General features: G+C 34.4%; 1 protein-coding gene and 1 long non-coding RNA gene across 3 annotated transcripts in view; one reads left to right on the forward strand and one right to left on the reverse strand.

Annotated features, from left to right (window-relative positions):
- LOC143305713 (uncharacterized) overlaps window positions 1-20,817 on the reverse strand; it is a 55,957-nt gene that overhangs the window by 33,932 nt on the left and 1,208 nt on the right. The window lies entirely within an intron of this gene.
- LOC117609125 (uncharacterized) lies at window positions 1,068-14,925 on the forward strand. 2 transcript variants are annotated; one of them, XM_034335042.2, is made up of 4 exons: window positions 1,068-1,237; window positions 9,658-9,825; window positions 12,409-12,668; window positions 13,204-14,925. In XM_034335042.2, the coding sequence occupies exons 1-4, from the start codon at window positions 1,076-1,078 to the stop codon at window positions 13,301-13,303; spliced, it is 690 nt and encodes a 229-aa protein (XP_034190933.1). In that variant the 5' UTR covers window positions 1,068-1,075; the 3' UTR covers window positions 13,304-14,925. The 2 variants fall into 2 exon arrangements, with proteins under 2 accessions (XP_034190933.1, XP_034190942.1); XM_034335051.2 differs by lacking the exon at window positions 1,068-1,237 and adding an exon at window positions 4,324-4,506.

Here is a 20,817-nt window from a genome sequence, read left to right on the forward strand (position 1 = left end):
TGACGACTGTTGGGGTGTAATGAAAAAAATGAAACTGAATGAAATGAAAATTTTATAAGAATATCAAGAATTGACCTTTAGCTCAATATTACGCTTTCTAAATGAAAAATTGCAGCGAAGGAACAATGACAGAGATACAAATTAAAAATGACATATTGTTACATCCATCACTCTTATATTGAATATGTATAAGTTTATGTTTAAATTTTTGAATTTATTGAATCATTCTTCGATATCGCTGAATATTTATTAACTCTTTGTAAATAATTCACTGATATTATTTATCAAATCATTCCAAGTGAAAATTATTAACATATTTCACGCAGTATGAAATTTAAAGTTTTTGGTAACAGCAAAGTTTGATAAAAAAAAATCAAAATAACAGCTAAAGGTCATGTTGCAGTAAAATTATGCAAAAGTTACCATTTGCAATGCTTTATTGAAAACTAAAGTACTATAACTTTTTATGGACTTTTGATTGATAACAGTAAATGCACTAAACTCTGAAACGCAGTATGTATTAGTCAAACTTTCTCGCAAGAATACGTAATCCGAAAGTTCTTCTTAGAAGAATGACGTAACGATATGATCAACAACCTTACTCATCTGTTTCTACTAAATTATTCGAGGAAAATTTACCTCTAGCATGAAGAGCGATCGATTTCCTGAGAATAATCTTCGAAGTGATCGATCCGTCGCTAATTAATTACCAGCCGATAATTACATCCGGGGTGTCCTATCTAACTCAACCAACAAAATTCTTTTTTTTTTTCAAAATTCAAATTGTATCCTGATTATTTTCAATGCCATGAAAGATGAAAATATTTAGATGGTCCCTTTTTGCTGAGACACCTTGTATAATAAATTTGCAAATCAGGCTGTTCTTTTTTGTAAATGTATACCGTCTTGTGTATAAATTGCAAATGAACGCGAATCCATTGGATCCTAACAACAGATCGTTATTTGAAAATCTCACCTCCATCGTAGCTATTATTTGCTAACTACTCGTTCAACACATGGTACATATCTTGTTTTAGACACGGGCCTGCAATTCATTGGTAAAAATAGGTAGCAAATGAAATCACAGACACGTGGAACACCGAAGATTCCTATTCTCTGGCTGTACAGTGCAAATTTTGTGGAATTAATCTGCTCAGACACTACAGACAGTGATGGAGTGATACGTAAGACAGTACTCCCAGTGATAGAAACGTCTTTTGCGATACTCATTGGAAAGGTAGTTTTTAAATATACAATTTGCTTCATCTCATCTCATTATTGATATTCAAATGTCAGACACAAGTAGATAAAGGTGTAATGTAATATTTCTTTAAAAATAAATTCTTTGATGTAATAACATCCATAAAGTAACATCATATTCAGTGCCACATCTCGCATTAATCTTTGAACAGCGTATTCCCAGTAAATCAAGACCCACACTTAGAAAGCACATGCAAGGATATTAATCTGAAGTTAAATTTATGATTTTTAAATTAGAGAATACCATAAATTGGAAGAATAATTTTTAAAGGAACAGTGTCAAATTTAGAAAATAAAAATAATATGAAAAATGATATTGAGTTAAAATTGGAGCTCTCTCCATGGTCCGCCATTCAAGGGTTAGGATATTAGTGATTATATTTTGCACAATTCGTACAATTTGCATTACTTGTACTCGGAAGCAATTATCATTTAATAACGTTACTATGATGAATCATATAAAAATTTCTTTCTCCGGATCAACAATTAATATACTTTTTAAATTTATAATACACCAAGTAGAAAATCTTATATTCTATCATTCCAAGATCAGAGACCCAATCTCGTGCTGTAACTCAATAATACAGCTCATCAAGTGTTCTTGGAAAAAGCGGATAAAGTAGAAATCGGATTCCTATGTCGACGATTGAACACAAATTAACGAAGGAATACATTATCGAATTACGCCATTTGAAATATCAAATTTCGAATTTTTCCAGCATTGAGGAGCCCGGTGCAAAAACCGAATATGTACAAATTTTAATAAAATAGTACTTGTTGAAGTTTTATGTATATATTTTAATACGAATTGTCGATTAATTGGTGCAATTTTAGATATTTTAAATTCTAGAAAACCAGAATTCCAAAATTCTAAAATTCTTCAATTTTATGTCAATGAGAAGCAAGAAGTATCATACTACTGTCTTGCTAAATCCAAAATATGAGTATAATTACTTATAAGTCGTATTAACACAGTTTTATTCAATTTCCCATATCTTTCAAAAATTCGACCTATCCGGATTTTGTACCAAGGTCTTCAATAATAGGTTGCATAATCCGACATGTAAGAACAGATACGAACGGATTGAAATTGTTAGATAAGACCTTATTAGTGGTTAATTGTACAAGGTTAATCATGAAATTAATTATTGCCGTTTAGTGCATCGCTTTAAGCTTCGACGAAGAGACGGCCAACCTTGCGAAGAAGGTCTCATCGATATTTTCTCGATAGAGTAACACCTATGCGCTTCATGCTCTAAAAATAATCACCCTAACTACCACGAACAATATAAAATCTGCGTCTTATTCGAACATGCATGGAACAGTTCTGCACCCGTTTTTTGTATACAAACATTGTGCGAAAAGTTTAAATCTCGGCTAAATAGAATTCCATTCGTTTACGTTTTAAACAATTATTTTACATTATAGTCAAGAATAGTTGAGAAATTTACAGGTAGAACTGACACATTACATCTGATTAGATAAATAAAATTTATTGCAAAGTTTAATGCAGATGATATAAATGATATATGTAAAATATCAAACAGCTGAAAAAAAGAACCGAAACATTGAAAACTTATAATTTAAATCTCTAAAAAATTTTGTAGGTTTATTGTTGTTACAATTGAAAAACATCTAAAGTTAATGAAAACGTTGGGAGCATCTTTCTGTTAAACACAGCTTACACCCGGAAGTCGGGTGATAAAATTGAACAAAAAATGTTATAAATCATCTTCAACTTTTGAATAATAAGCATCAGAAATTGTCAGATTGACAATAATAAGACTTTCTTAAGTATCATACCTGGAAGCAGGAAGAACTATTATGTATTTGAAAATATTTTCAAATGATCTGACTCTCGTTATGAAAATGTCAGTGGTCGAGAAGAAAGGTTAAAGGTGTGTTAATGAGGAAAAGTACACGTGTTGTAGATAGATCGGAATACAAGAGCGCAAGTATAATAAAGAGAATAAAACTATTCTCATTCATTTTCATTTACTCCCACGTTCTCTTAAAGGAAGATCTTTTACCTTCTTTCGGAAGGTAGGCTTTTAATTTCTTAATAAGAGGCCAATAGACTTTTCTGACCCCCCGTCCCTGTTGCACTACTGTTATAAGGAAGAATGCAACGAACGCTATTACATAATGTTGAAAACAGAGCTTTATTCAATAGTAAAGCGAAGCTATGAAAGCTTCTAATGTTCATTACATAACGAACATACTGTTAATTTATAACTTCATTTTACAGTGACATTACCAATAATTAGTATCAGAAGCTTCAATAATTTCATGGTGCTATTGAGTAAAGAAATACATTTTATGTAACACTTGCTGTTACGATAATGATGGATCTGTTTTCACCATAATGCAATAGTTACATTCTTTCCTGCACTCCCTAAGACGCAATTCACAACAATGCTCTTCGTGCTATTCATCCATTCTTATCCTTCCCTGACGAAAGAAAATCACCAGCTCCTTACGATTTCCACGGAGCGGAAAAAACGCGGCACATTGGTTCTTATAATAATATTTTCATTAAAAAAAGAATCATTTAGTTGTAAACCATCTAAATGAATGGAAAGGAGATCAAAAGGAAAATGAAGGACAGAGAGTTTAATAAAAATCATATTATTAAAGGCAGAAGGACAAACAAATGAATAGAGAAAGAACCAATAAGAATAAAGGACGCAGAATTTAATAAAAAATTCGAATCATGAAGAACCAGAAGGACAAATAATAAGACTAAAAAGAATAAAAGGCACAAAATTTAATTAAAACGCTAAATGGTAATCCACGTGCTCGTTGGGCAATATAGGAAGAAGAAAATGTCCCTTAAGCGGCCATATATCTAACAGCAAAAAAAACGGCGCGTCCCTTGGTGGAAAGTAAAAAATTAACTAACTAAACTACACAAGAGGAGCATCCATCGTGTGAATAAACGCAGTACCGGAGTCACGTGAGCGCAAGTGTGATGGTACCTTTAGCGAGAGAGCTGAGTGGGTGGCCGACAGGGTGGTTTATCGACCAAGATACAAAGCTCTGGAGGCTCAGTATTCGCGGGACCACCACCCTGTCGAAAGCGATCTCTTACGGAAGCGTAATAGTCTCGGGTTCGCGGTGCAATTTTCTTCAACTCGAGAAGCTCGATGTTCTGTTCGTCGTGAGAAACAGTTCCACTATCACGGCATTCTGCTGCTGAATCGACGCGGCATTTCACTGAAGGCTTGTCGAAAATAAACCAGCAAAGTAAGTCAAACCTCTTATATTCCAACACCGGATGTTTATCAATGATCGTAAATTGTGGCAACCTTCTAAATTCCATTCCAATGTAATTGATCGACGGTTGTAAACTAGCTACAAGTAGTGAATTCTTTAAGAGGGATGAAAAACTATCACGCCGCAAGTCGAGCGATGTAAATACGCGTCATTTCGTGGCACCGTCTTGCGCGACATTTTCTTAACTCGAAGCGTTTAATATTCAAACGATTCGTTGAAATTCTTTATTTAATTACGCAACGCGGTTATTTGAATTTCAGAAACCACGTACACGTGTGGTATTTGTTTATTATGATCAATTAAGGTGAACGTTATACAAGTATCCACGATGAGAATGCAGTGACACGAAATGGATATCGATCATTCGAATCAACGATTTCCGACGATTTCTATCACTTCTGTCTCATATTTAAGCCACAGTCGAATGACCCAGTTGACGATCGAGTACTCATCGTGGATACGTAAGATATTGCTCGACGACCTACGGTGACCCATTTATCGATTCTCGAGATTTTAACGAACTATTTCTACGATTGTTTCGATCGAATTCGCTTAATCGAACGTTACACACATCCTGTCTGCTAATTTTCCTCCTTATTCTTTGTACTGCGTCGAAGGCTACTTCCAGGCGATAAAATCGATGAACTTAAAATAATGGAAATCCGATGATTCGAGGTTTACAACGCTGTGCTTAGCTATCGAGGAGCCACGTACCGCGTGTATACGTATAAGGAGAATCACAGAATTCTTGTTACCGAATATCTGTTAATTCGACGGGGCCAAAGTTCGGTGAAAGCAAGGCGTGTTAAAATGATTCTGCAAATAGACACGTCAAAGCTGGAGGTACACTGACCTCGATTACCGAATTTATGGAAATAGATATATAGCTAGGTAGCGCTGGAACATAGCCAGGCGAAGTTGCAACTGCATTTGGTGCGGCTGGAAATCGTGAATCAACGTACGAGCAATCTCTGGTCCGGGATACGTCCATAGATCTTCGCGAGGAATTATAAATTTCACGCGATCGATAATTAGGTCTCTGTGAAAATCAAGCGATACGTTTGATCTTTTTTTTTTATCTGCGATGAGAGAGCTTTATAATAATCGCGTTTCCAGCGACGTCAGAGGCGAAAATATTTCTTCGAGACGCGGCAAATTAGACGTGAAAATCATGAGATTTCGTTGAAATTCATTTAGGGGTACCGTTTTATGGTGGTAACCAAGGAGGATCGCTCATTTTCACGTAGCACACGTAACACCCCTATAAGTTGGTATCTTCCGCGAAAGGGTGAACCACCTTGATGTCGTGCCACCTTCAATAAAAGTGAATTGCATGTACCATGCAAAGGCGCGTATTTGCATAAATACTTCCCAAGCTATTTTCTTTTATCGTTTAGACTGCACCTTCTACGATTACTTCGATTAGACAGCCGGTTGAATTTTGAAAAAAAAAAAAAAGAAAACTCGCGGTTCATCGGCCCTTACCGATGATTTTTATTACATTTCTTTGTATAAACACGTCTCGAGCTATTTTCCTTCATAGTTTAGCTAAATAATCAATTTAAAAAAAAAAATTCATCATTGATAATTCATCTTAATTCCAGTGTTTTTGAAAAATGCTGAATTTTTGTTCAAATCATTGTGGCGCGTCTCATTGATCCAATAACTGTTCCACGCGTTGAATAGTTCTTCCTCTAATTATTTACATTTCTGTTCGAGCATAAAACTTCTCGCTCTCCCTTGACACCAATCGTCGTCCGGTATATTAACAAAACACAGAAATTCTGGAAACCCTCCTCGATAATCCTCGATTTCTAGGAAATGAAAATAATCTCCGTTTCCATGGATCGAACGACAAAAAAGAAAAAGAAAAGTGGGACCTGTTACGCGGAGACGTGGAAAACAGACGAGTCCACTGTGTTAGCGCAACGCGTGCATTATATTAATCGTATGTTTTTTCCGTTTCCTTTTTCGTTTCCGTCTACAACGAAGCGGGAATACCCGCGAGCTTTTGGCAAATATCCAAGGAACGAGAACGCGGTACTGGTTGCACATTCGGTCTGTCTATAGCCGTTCCTCTACACTGGTCGGTGCACATGCAGCTACAGCCATGACTCCAGGAATCAGGCCACTGTCCTACTTTACGCCTTTCCGAGCAATAAAGGTTACCCTTTCGGCGTGCACGTAACCGACTCCGTTGCAAAACTTGTACGATTCCGGCTGGAAAAGCAAGACGTCGACACGGTTCGTGTCGGTGAATCGAAGTTACCGAGGCACCGGTGACAATTGAAGGCCTTGGAATTTCGTTTATAACCGTACAGCCATTGACGAGCAAACCTCTTAAACAAAGGGCCGTGAAAGTTGCACAGACGAAAGTTCTGCCTTGCGAATCTAGGTTCCCTCGAATCGTTACGCTCGTACGATTTCTTTCGTAGCCTCGTTTTTTTTTTTTAGTTCATGTGTAACGAATAAAACTAGGTCTAAGCAACAACAATCGGGTCTAAGATTTGTCAAATTATAATGAATCCTAAAGTTTGGAATTTTTTGTAGTAATAAATGAATGGTTTGGAAAGGGGTCCTCCTAGGAAGTGGGACACATGGCTGTAGCCCTCCCTTAGACCCCCTCTAATCAGAACGGTAGGATATACAAGTAATTTCTTTCTAGATGTCCAGTGTTAGGAGACCTGCTTGGAATTCGTAGTGCAGTTGAATACCCTGCTTGTATAACTCTGAGTAATATAAGCTGCACGGATACGTGCATATTGGATCGCGTGTCGTTCATCTCTCGTCCTTCATGAACGTAACTATGGGCACGCGAGATTGTGTTTATCATTAACACTTTCAGAATTATCCTTTTATAAGATTAACGATGAAATACGACGGACAGTTTCTTTCAGTCGTATCGAACGGATAAATCAACCCTTTCCTTCCTCTAGAAATTTCACAGTATTCCAATATCATTTTGGAATTTTCCAAATGTAGTTGAAATGGTTTCTACAAACAAATATGACGTGCTTTATTATTCTTGTACTTGAAATGAAAAAAGTTGTTTTAATATTCTGCTTTCCAGGACTCCATTAGTATACTGTATTTACTGTTTCTCAGAAATATTAAGTGAACAAAGAGTTAAGTGAATTGTTTCGGGGTCTTTGTTTGGGTAGAAAATATAAACTTTTGTAGGAGAAAATGCGAAATTAAATCACCATTGGATAATGGTTTCAATGATTCCTTATCATACTCTAAAAATGAAATATTTGTAATTCGACATTCGAATGCCGTCCTTGGACGACGGACCATGGAGAGAACCCCAACTTTAATTTAATATTGTATTCCATATTATTTTCATTTTCTAAATTTTACATTTTTCCTTTAAAAATTCTTCTTCCAATATATGAAACATTTAATTTTATGTTACTATCCTTGTACATGTTTCGTAAGTTTGAGTCACGATTGACCCGAGCTCCGCTGTCCAAGGATTATATAGGAGCTCGTAAAACAATACACTTTCACCTAAAGATTTAACCCTTTCTACTGGCTTTGGACGCGACATTGTATCAGTTAAATCATCGATAAGACGATAGATGAAGCTTGAAATCGTCCTATCTGTTGTACGTTGAATGCAACCGATCGATTCCGAGAGGAAATCAAGGAGGAGACCAAAAAGAGGTCTGCAATAGTTTTATAGCGGTGCAGCTGCACTCCGTGTAAGCTCTGCTGTTCGATAACCGAGGTGCAACGGCCGTCGGCCCCAACAGCGTATCTAGGCCACCGGCACCAGCATTTCCACCACCACCACCGTCATCAATATCATTGCTACTGCTACAACCATTGCCCACCATCGTGTATTAACCCTTTCAACCTAACTCTTTTCTCTTTCGATTTCATTTTTTTTTTTATTGCAAAATAAAAATTATCCTGCGCGTAGCTTGGTTATTTATTGGCATAGTTACTGATCAAAATTAATAGTATACACTCAAATAAACTAAAAAAGAAGGTATAAAATAAGTGCCCCCCTTACAATGTTCGAAATGCGAGGAATTATCGAGCGTTTACTCTGATTACAATAATTAAAAAGCTCAATGCAAAAATCGTTCAACTCTGTTATTTAAAGTTTCAGAGTACCAATAAAAAGTTGTCCAACAAACGTCGCCAGTAGCGTATGTATTTAAAAAAAAAAAATCAATTTTTTATTAAAAAATGAAGCTAAACAGGTTTTGCATAGAATTCTTCAATTATAGCAATCAGGTCTCCAGAATTACAATTTATCCTATTGAATCACAAAATCATTGAAGTAATCCACGAAACAGTATAAATCCTTCGTTATCGTCAATAAATCCAATTTTACTGTATCAGTCACTTAAAGTACATCGTATATAAAAAAAAACTAGGCAATGCTTCTATAAGAACGTGTTTAAAGCTGTGCCAAGGACAGGATCATTAGTCGTATTGAAAACACAACTTCCCTTCAACATGAATCCTTCCCCTTCAACACCTTCTTCTCTCATCGATCGAGACGAGAACGTAGAAACCCGCGATCTTCAATTTAAAAAAAAAAAATCATGGAAGGACAAGGACGATACGTGTAAGGGAACAATAATTCGTCGCCATACTGTGAACGCCACATACATGGTTTCTTTATCGTATAAACACTGCAGAAAAGGTGATGTTGGAGAAATTAAAGCCAAGGACGGGTTGCAACCTATCTTTGAGATCGAACAACCAACCGTAGGGGAGATCGCGTTATTGCTGTTTTATCGTTAAGTCGCAGCGACCAGGGGCTTCCCTTGTTTTCCCAATCAGCTCAACCTTACATTTACTAGACGTTGTTCGAGAAACACGGAATGAGGCTGGGAAAAGTTCTACGAGGACAACAATTTCAGAACTTGAGAATCTAGCGAAGTAGAAATGAAACATAGAAAAGTAGTTCACATTTTTTGAACAGAATTCTAAGAGAGATCGCGTAATAATTATTTTTCTCATCTTAAATGAATTTCAAAAAATTACTCATTTTCACTTCTCTCTTCAAGATTAATACTGACAGAGGTCTTTTTAAAATTAATTTTAATTATGAATAATTGTGATGTTTGATTAATTATGAGCTTTCTTTATTTTCTTTGGAAGATGATCACGGCATTGCCAGTGCCCTCGGTGAAGGTCTTCCACAAAACTTATTATCAAGAAAAAGGAGCCAGGATAACAAGTAGTCAACCTGGCAGCCCCTTAACTGAGAGTGAAGCGGTACTAGCGTTAATGGACAAGGAACCACCGGAGTACTACTTCTGTGGCAAGGTAAGAAGTAGCAATTAATAAGTGGAAAATATTAAAAAAAGATTTCATAGTGACAATTTATAAAAGATATCAACCTACGATCTCAATGATTTTTTTATTGCCAAGCTCATCAACCTGAGTAGTGTTGTGAAGATTTTACTTGGCGGTCGTTATTTATTAAAAAGTTCGAAAAATACAAGTATCAATGTCAGTATCGAATGATGTATTTCAAATATCATTAAGATCACACTAATAATTTTAAATAGCAAATAATAATTTTAATAATTTATTATAATAGTACGTCGAATGAGATATAGTTACTTTTATTTTGACGGTCGCGGTATTCAAGAACATTATTAAATTATTGCATTATTAAATTACATAGAGAGTTTAGAGTATAATTCTGTTAACTCGAGGATCCATCAAAGAATTATTTACGAACTTTGAGAACTTAGTAAATATCCCTGTAATTAGCGTCACTTTAACGTTAAACACTTTTACCTTCTAAGAATTACACTTTGCGTCAACCTACAAAAAGCGTTCAATCTACTCGAGTGGTCGAACGTGTTCAAGAGACGATTTCTAATGTTCCTTTTATTTCTAACGTAACGTTATAACGTTCTGCAGTTTCTTCAATTGGTTTTTTCAATTAAATGAATAGTGCTAACCAAGCAATTTCAACCCTATTATTTACACTATCAAAAGCATTCGACACTTATTACTCGATACTGATAAAAGCACTGATCGATATAACATGCGCAAAGAGAGTAAGAAGAATCCAGTACGGTATAACACGCTTACAAGGTCCGTTATTTTCTACTAAACTCCGAAAGGTGAAGGTTGAAACAAAGAGTTGGAGAAGGCATATCTGTAAAAGCGACCATGCATCAGGAATTTTAACCTTAGGCCCGAGTAAGCTTTATTTCTCTTTCATGTCTTCTAGCACTTAATTTCCTCGAAAAAACCTTATTCGATAATGTACGGCAATTAACCGTAGATCTACGCTCTGTGAGACAAATCGTAGATCTTGACAACGTAGATGTACCCTCTTAGACATACAAGTTTTATAGTTTCAGAGGGAGATTTTAAGAAAAATTGAAGCTCGAAATTCACATTCAGAAATGTTGGAATTCCGATTATGCCGTAGTAATAATCTGATTTCAACCCGATGAAATCTGCGCATACCTCTGATGATCAGACAATCTGTAAGGGTGAAGGGTGAATTCGGTTACCCTGAGAGATCACTGACAATCATTTCACTCACACTGTTCTCAGCGACACCGAGTTTCGTCGGCACTACGAATTCACCGAGACAATGAAATTATCGAAAATATTTTCATCAATACTCATTTCACCAATATCGGTTTTACATTAGATGTGTAAATTAAATTCGCGCCTCTTCCCTTTTTCCAATCTACTTACTTCCTTTTTGAATGTTTTCTGTGTATTTTTAATGTAAAATCGAATGAAGTTTTAAAATCTTGATTTGGATCTTGATTATTCAATAAATCTTGCAAATCACTATCGTCAAACCTTTTAATTAATTTGACCCGCATTTTTAAAATAATTAATTTATTGTTTCCAATAATTAATGATATATAAATAGAATAATTTAGGTATGTTAGGCCCCATCTCACCAATTAACCCTCAGACGGCGGACCATGGAGAGAGTCCTACCTCGTCTACATTTATAGAATACTATCAAACTGTAAAAAAGAAGTTAAAGAAAAATGATACCTCAGAATAAAGTTTAACCCAAGCCAATGTTACTGAAGTAACTACCGATGCTATTGGCATATCAGTAATTGCTTTAACGTGGGTGGAATAATATCCATGAAAATATATCTCCGATGATCTCAGAATAACTCGGCTGAATTAACAACGAATCTTCATTCGCATAATTGTTCGATTTAAAATGAGCCCCGCCGTGGCTGCTTTACAAACCGTCACGCTGGAAATGGAATATTTCTCGCAACGGAGCAGGGTGTAGAATGACGTCATTGAAAACACGTGGGCGTTTAGTACATAGAAGCAGAGTATAACTATGTGTACGTAAAGCGCGTAGTCGTGTTTGGAATTTACCCTCCTTGGATTTCTACCCGTTCATTCTACGCCATTTTATAAACATTATTCCCCGACAGCCAACACTAAATTTAGTTACTCTTCTTTTATACTTAAACAACAGTCTTCTCCTTGCTAACAGGTTTAAAGATAATAATAGATCAAGAAAAAGTAATATGGTTTCCCAAATATTTTCAAGATATTTCCAGATATTTTTCAATTTGAATATGATTTTTTGATGAAAATAATGAAAAATTACTATTTTTCAAACATAGAACATTTTTATTTCAAGTGCCTCAAAAAGTAAAATAAAAAAGAGGAAACACTCAGCAGTAATTAAAAACAAACTTCTATAAAAATATTATTTTTTAACCATCGGTTCAATTATTTTATCTATAGAATAATACAATTACAACGAAAAGAAAGAAAACTGTAACAAAGCTAGAAGGGTTATTAAAATATGATATCAAATTTATGGATAAATAGTATTGGATGTAAACGATGTAGCTGATTATTGATTGGGGTTTCTCAATATTTTCGAAGGTCAATTCGTTACACGTGGTAGTTGGGTCATTGCTGCTCGGCGCCGTGGTATTGGTAGTAGGCCTGGTGCAGCTTGCACCCGGAGCCGAAGCTGCACAAAACTCGACCGCCCTTATTGCTGTCGGATGCAGTTTACTAGTGGTTGGCGTACTTCTCGCGCCACTCAGAGCTTTGTGCATAAAGAAACAAAAGGCTGCCCAGAAGGATGGAACGCATCAAAGAAGTGTAACTAGCATAGATATGCTTCTTGCTCAACATAGGTAAGGACGAACTACAATGTCTCATTTATTTGCTGACTAAGACAATGGAGCTAATATTTCAACAAAGTAGACAGAAATAAAATGAAGCACGAAAACTAATTTTCAATTAAACAAAAACTGAAAATTACTAAACTGATTTAAACGCAATTTTATTCTTTTATAGAACTTCTATTTGAATAATTAATTATGGAGAAATGGGTAGAATATATTATATGCCAAGTATAGGCATATGAAGATTATATTGATGAGAAGTGCTAGAATAATTAAAAAAAAGTACTATAATTGCAAACCAGAGAGCACAATCGGGTATTTTGGCACTTTTTAAAAATCTGAAATCCTATAATAGATATATTTTTGTTAAACAAAAATATTTTAATAGTTTAAAACTTTTGTACTCTTTTAGGTACAAAATCAGGTACCCCATTTTACCCTACTTTCTCTCATCTTCATTCCAAAATTAAAAATTGTTGAAAATGAGTATAGAAAAAAACGATTTGAAAATATAAAAATAATATTACATAAATTTGCTTAACAGAGACTTCACGGTTTTGACGCCTGACGAACTGGAGGACCTCGTTGGCCGACCAACCTCCAACCTGGAGAATAAAATTCGTAAACAGGGCCACAATACCTAGGTATTGTCGGCCTCGAAGAAGGCCCAATCATCGTCATCACCGTGCTCGAACACGCCATCGTCATCGACATCGCCGGGAACTAATTCATCAATTCTCTACACGCATCGTTACGATTCTCGTGAACACAGTCTGGTTTAAAATATCTGGCGCACCGTCAGCCACCTCTTTAGAGAATCAGTTCCGACTAATTGTGCACGCAGCAAGTGCTCTTTCTTTCTACGAAGTTTGCACGCTGCCGTTAGCTTTGTGCAAGGGTATCCATAAGGCGAACCAGTGAAATTGTCGCGTTTATAAAGAACAATTCAGTTGATATGCAGCCGAGAACAGTGCGAGGACTTCTTCTCGATTGATTGACTATTGTTTCGTGGACTCGGTTGCGATTATTGTGAAAAGACCGTATTGTTCGAAAGAAAAATTCGAACGAACGAATCGAGGAAGTTGTTGAGAACATTAACCACGAAAGGAGCGCCGTGGTGTTGGGTGATCGATCAATGAAACGTTTCTTTTGATCTTCGAAGTAAAAGAACATATTCCGACTTTCATTGAAAATCAACTGAGCGTGTTTCAAGTTAGCCAGAGCGAAGAGATTCGACGTTTAATTTGTATCAAATAGAGAGAAAAAAAAGAAAGAAAAAACAGGGACCTAATAATTGGCTGCCTTCTTATAATCGTCGTTCAACTCTCGATTCACTTCAGGATCTTTCTTTCAGGTCGTACGGGTGTTTCTTTCGTTTCGAAGCACGAACTAATCTAGTTTGCAAGAAATTTAGTGCGACACATTTTGTAAGAAAAGTGTAATTGTTTTTTAACATTTCAATTCAAATTGTACAATTTTGTATAATTTGTTGTTCGTGCAATTTCGTTCAAAGAATCTTTATAGAAAAAATTTAACAGAGGTCAAAGTAAGTCGACATTATCAAAGATACCCGCAGGCTGCTTCACGGCTTCGATTGTTCACGATTATTATATAAAATAAAAAAAGAAGCAATTTCATTCGAGACTTCATTGTGTTCAAATCGCCAAGATATAAGTCTGACTCGAGTATAAAAAACTGTATAAAGTTTAGATTAATTGTCATTCTTGATTACTTCATTCGGGAGAAAAAGGATGGAAATTCGTGCTTCGACAACGAGTGACGTTTGAAAATAATCAAATAAATCACGTAGCATGGAGCGGCCTTGTTATAGCCAGCAAACACCCTTACGGACACTTGCATAATATTTTTAGTCAGGCCTTGGTGCCCCTTCACTTGCCAGTAATACACTTAAGTAAATAATTTCATACTAAAATATCTATCATCGCATGATGTACTGCACATATCTTCGAATATTAAATCATAGCTGTAAACAATTTCAATGGAAAATTCTTACGAGAAAATCCGATGCTTTAATGGGAAAACTTCTTTGCTGAGGAAAAATTATCGTTCCTCTGATAAGAAGAATTTACAAACGAATTAGGAATTGTTTCACTGAACCGTCTTTGATAACGACACAGTATTACTGTCTGTTATAGAATTGTTAATAGTCCACAGCGATGTTCCCTCTAATTTCTTTTCCACCTGCGCGGACCTGTTATTCCTCTCTAAGCACAGAATTTTAAATAACGCGCGAGAAATAATTTCAAAAGATTCTGTGTGTGAGGGAAAAGATTATGCGCAGCTTATCGTTAGAGGGAACGTGGACTTCAGCGTTTCGTGTTCCCTCTCACTACCGCTTTCACTTAGCACGATTTCTTTGCCACAAATTTAAATATACACACGAAACGATTGATTATTTAGAACGGCAGTTGCTTTTAGACATCGTCTAACCAGTTCCTGCAAACATTTTATCAATATTGTCTGTGTTCGATGAAACACATTTGAAAAGAAAAATACATAGAGAAATGTAACACTCTGGTGAATACATGGATAGTTTAAGGCGAACGTTTTAATAAACGAGTGAATTTTAAGATAAGCGATATATCTCAGAAAATAATGTCCAAGAAGTTCAAAAAGAAAGATAAGAAAAATTTTTTTAATTTAATTAAATGTATAGGATTTACTTCCTCCATTGGAATATCAATTTTTTCTTTCTTTTTTCTTTTAAGTTAGTTTCACAATTCATCAAACGAGTTCACGAGGAGAAGAATATCAATGAAAAATATCATAAGGATTTGACAAAGATAAACATAATGCGGTTCACTTTTGTAAAGTAGCCCTAAAAAAGATGAAACGACGTAGAATACGAGATAAATGAAAACATTTGTCGTTCGACAATGATGAAGAAAGTGGTTCGAACTTATCAAAGTTTAATGAACGAGGCCACGAACGCTGAAACATACCGAGAGACGAATATTATTAAAATGATGTGCTTCACATTACGAAACATAAATAGATGTTTAGGCTTAGTCCATAGGCGTTAAGGTTGCTCGTTCGTGTGTTAAGATTGAAATGAGCATAAAGATTCTCGATGGGGGATTAAATATTGTCAAATTTAAGGATAATTGCTCGAAGAAATGATCGTATCGATCCCAGAAAGGCTGTTAGAATCATATGAAATTTTCTATTTCATGCGTAATATAATTAAATAGTTCACGTTGTATATGAATGGGATTCACTTTATACGCTCGAATGACAGTAAATGATCCTTTGACGATGAACAAGTAAAATATTAAAACGATGCACTGATTTTCCTTTCTCAATTAACCCTCGAATGACCGTAAAGAGAGCAATTTAATTTTGTATATTATTTTCATTTTTTAAATTTCACAATGTTCCTTTAAAAATTATTCTTCTAACATATGAAATTCTTTCCTTTAAAAATTATACATTTAACTTTAAATTGATATCCTTGTATATGTGTTCTGAGTTTGGGTCACATTTGACTCAGGCTCTGCTGTTCAAGGGTTAACTTTTAACCCTTCGTTGCATGAACTTTTTAATTTTGAAAAGAAATACTGCTTTTCATTTCAAATAAAACTATATAATATTAAAAATTTGCAACATTATATGATATAGAATTTATAGCTACAACTGTTTAAAAAATATAAGGAATTTATGTAACAGATTTGCAACATAATGCAAAGAAGGGTTAATGTACTTTACAAATTGTATATAATAAAAGAAACACTGGCACTTATTTATTTTTACATAAGAAAAGATTTTAGAGTATAATAGATAAAAGAAACATATCTTATAGAGAGGAGAAATAACTAGTTAGAAACAAAAGAGATAAAAATAAAAATAATTAAATAACTGCAGAATAACAATTTCTTTTTTAATCTTAGTCCATATAACATTAAAAAGGCAAATTACAGTTGTAAATGTAATTTAACAGTTTGACGGCCACGTATTTTATTAAATTGGTAGCTCTTGTAATTTTATATATTTTTTGTGTATCAAACTAAAATTACTGCGAGAATATTTGAAATAACAAAATTACCAATTCTCAAATTGTAAGTAAATATAAATAAAGTATAAAGTTACGTATGAAAATGATAAATACGTGAGGCCATCAAAATGCTAATAATAAAGGAATAATAAAAATAGTTTTATTGCATATTTAACAGCGAAAAATAATGTTCAAATATACGAGAAAGATAAGCTTATGTTAAACATAACTTTGACAAAAATGAAAAATCATAACTAGATTGCGGATGTTTATGCAAATGCATATTTTATGCATAAAGAAGTAGGACCTAGACAGAAATTTGTTTTGTCATTAGACGGTTCTAAAAAAATGTATATTTTGCAAAATAAATAAATAAAAATAAAAATTATTTTACATTTTTTATTTGATATGTTTTGCGTAATGCATGTTCTGCACATATCGCCTGTTTTCTATTAGCTTCCTTATATTTCTTTTTGTTTTTTAAACTTTACCTCCCCACATAGTTTAATCCAAAATAACCCAAGTTAAGCGCAGAGGAATTGAAAAATTATCAAAAAAATTGTAACCTTTTTTTAATTTTAACAAATTCTATTGGAAAAAAAAAGAAAATTGCAAATTTTATCAGCCTAATATTTTATACATATTATAAACATCCGCAGTCTCATGTTTATATTAAAAATATCATGCGAGTTTAATAAAATTATATGTATAGTAATAGGTTCTAAAAGTAAATACAAGAAAGGAGATTGTAAATAATAATTTCTTCTATGAATTTTGAATAATTAATTCTGATGCATACCCACAACAAAGAAGGTTTTAAAAATAAATTCAAAAAACATATATTTATTAAAATGTATGAATTATCTTTATCTACTAATACATAGAAGTCAATGATACTGAAAGTTATTAATTGCAGTTATTGTTAAATATTTATTCAACAGTTGATAACTGACTGTTGTCGTTTAAAGGTATAAAGTGAATCCAACCATATAGTTGTCATCGTAAAGGTCTATCGTTCAAAATTTTTACCAATTTTCTCATCGATAGCTAACGATAATAATAGCGTTCTCTCCTATAGCAAAAACGACGAATTCATCTTTACGGAGTGAAAAAGTAGAACTGTCCTTTCCTTCGTTAGAATGAGAACGAGATAAATGGAGAGCTTAATCAACCATGTTTGTTATAATGTTCACGAAATAAATCCATTCGATTTCACTAGTAATCGTAAGGATAAAACATAAAATTAAATGTAAACATATACGATAACATAAAACATATGGATAGACGCATACATCGTAGAGAAAGTTTACACCCATAATATTTTCCATTTAGTTTACTAGCAATGGTTTTGAAACCAAATCCTTGTTTTAGCCCGCAGTTCACGAGACAGGATCAAAACGAACCATATCGTTCTTTTAAAGCTCGCGCCTCGGGACTAATCGGGTTGCATCGAGTTACCTCGGAATGGATCGGGACGGATCAGATCGGACCGGCTCGGATTAGATCTGATCGGGTCGAGTCGGGTCGGGTCGGGTCGGATCAAAATGAATTAGATCGTTTGTCGGATCGTAACGAACCACATCAACGGCTAGCAAGTAAATTTTTGCGTATAATTCGCAATTTAAAAAAGATAGCCGTCAAATTTTATATCGCAAAACAATCCATTGCGAGCTGGCACGGTATGCTATCAGTGTAAATTTTTGCAATGCGATGCACTGTACCCCGTCCTCATGTACGCGAGCCATTAAAATATCTTAGCTGAACGTATTACGTAGAAGTGATTTTTTACATCCACTTTGACAATTTCATAATACTTAACGTAGCATTAATGGTCCATATAGGCACGTACGTATTTAGTTCCATAAAATGCTAATTTCAGCATGTAAACGTGTGCGTTTGTTCTTTTTTGCAACGAGCAAAGAATTTCGAAGGAAACATATCTATTGAGCAAGCGATACGTAGATAACTATTTTTTCATTGCTATTCGTATAATACAGCCGAAAGAAGTAAATGGGAAAGAGCGATTAAACACACCGTTGTCAGAAAAATTCGTTTCTTCTCGAACGACATACCATTCGCTGATGAGATTTACTTCTACAGTGAGAGACGTTTGCCTTAATTTGTAAAATGTTTGCTTCCTTTACATATATGTATATCTTAGGAAGAATTAGCGTGGACGAATAGTTTCGGCGAGGAATAACTATGAATATGTTCTTAGGCGAGCAAGTAATTATTTTCGAACGTGACGTAATTTATAATACATAAGGAATGCGATGGAAATATTTTTGGGGGAAGCTTCAGATTCAAATTCTTATGTTTTCTCCCTCGGTTGATTCTAATTCTTTTGTTCTACGAATAGGAACATCACTTCGATTAAAATTATATCTATCGTTTCCTTTTTCTCTAATGCTCTACCATTTTGAAAATGAATATTTCTCCCCAAGATATTACTCCTACAGTAGTGTTTAATACGAAGCGGATCTTGGATAAGGTGCAACAAGGAAAAACAAAATTTTTTAGAAAAACATCATTGGCTCCCAACTCTATTCTTTATAACTATTTATTATTTTATTGATGCTTTGTTCCAAAATAAATGCAACTAGTTATATGGTGAATATCCATCTTATTTATTGAATTAATTATAATATTCAATATTATAATTAAGAAGAAAGCTAATTCCTTGTTGCATGTTGCTATCCAAATTAAGATTAAGTCATTCAACGCACACACCTAGTTGTAAGAGTTTTTATAATGGTGCTCTACGAGATTGTCTATACCGTCGAATGCCGATATTATCACATGATTCCTCCGTTTTTTTTAAATATCAATTTTGTTGCTTCTTAACGTTAGAAAAAGGAATTGAGATATATTTTGCGCCTAGATCTTTGACTTTTGTTGATTAATCTTTAATGTAGCGTGGTACGGTCGCGTGTACTCTGCATTACTTTCCATAGACATTTTTCCAGTTCTGCAGTTGGTTGACCAAAAATTGAACTAAATAACTATACCAATGTAAACTTGGTTTTATGTAAAAAGAGAAAAGAATAATGCAAAGCACCTTTTCCATACCCCGAATATAACCAAAGGAAGTCTATGGTACACGTGGATATACACGCGGATATACACGCCAAATATTTTGCAGTAATTACTAGAATGTACAACAGAGATACATAAAGTGATAAAGGAAAAAAAAAAGAAAAGTAGATTGAATTCAATAGATTGCAATGATAACTTTTCGATAGCCATCGAGGATATTTGATGGCTGTAAAGATGATTATCACTATTAATATTCTTATTGTTATACCGATAGCCGTTTTAATGACCAATCGGGATGTCACATGGAAATCATTAAGACGAACTTTAATTAGAGTTAGTAGTGGATGGCTTTTAATTCGTGTCTGATAAAAGTAACTGTTATAGGAATTAGTATCAAGTTCATATTTAGCTAAAATGATCTATTCCTTTTTTTAAATTTCTAATTAAATTACTAAATTAGCAATATTGTATCAATTACATTAATTATAACGTTTTTTTAGCTGCTTATAATTTTCAAACCAAATTAAAGAGGAAGATTAAACTTTATCAGATACGAGTTAAGGAGACGTATCAAAAACGAGTCAAAACGGCTTAATGCAATGAAAATTTTGTAACGGCACGAATGCACTGACGCATTGCCGGTTAGTACACGTAATTGAGAAAGTTCTACCGATAAGTTTAGAACTAGATACAATATCATAATAACGTTTACAGAATAATGATAACACGTTCACGATGGCGTAATTTTTCATCATTATATTCATTCGATATTGTTTTCGTGGTACAGTAATTAATACACCTTGTCGTATAATCACAAATTTCAAAACGAGTATCGAAATCCAAGATTATGCAGTGAAGTGTGCGCAGCTAACAAGAAGTCCCGCGAAGTCTTGTGGATGACTTCTTGTCAACCGCGCACAGTGTGTGCCCCGCAAGAAATCTTGTGAAAAAAATATAATCTAAGTGGCCAGAATGCAGCACTGACGGGCCTCTACCATCTATCAGTTAATCTCATATAAAACTAGAGAGCAGGGTAATGTGTCGAAAGTATTCCTCTTGTTTCTGTGCTAACCCGCGAGACTACTTCTGAGGCACGCACAGTTCATTAAT

Source organism: Osmia lignaria, chromosome 9, assembly GCF_051020975.1.
Source record: "Osmia lignaria lignaria isolate PbOS001 chromosome 9, iyOsmLign1, whole genome shotgun sequence".
Classification (NCBI taxonomy): Eukaryota; Metazoa; Arthropoda; class Insecta; order Hymenoptera; family Megachilidae; genus Osmia; species Osmia lignaria.

Bases quoted from the DNA above. Each gene is read 5' to 3' on its own strand.
- LOC117609125 (XM_034335042.2), top strand. From the start codon at position 1,076: ATGAAATCACAGACACGTGGAACACCGAAGATTCCTATTCTCTGGCTG. The intron at 1,238-9,657 runs GTAGTTTTTAAA...TTTCTTTGGAAG, and splicing joins TTGCGATACTCATTGGAAAG to ATGATCACGGCATTGCCAGT. The intron at 12,669-13,203 runs GTAAGGACGAAC...TTTGCTTAACAG, and splicing joins ATGCTTCTTGCTCAACATAG to AGACTTCACGGTTTTGACGC.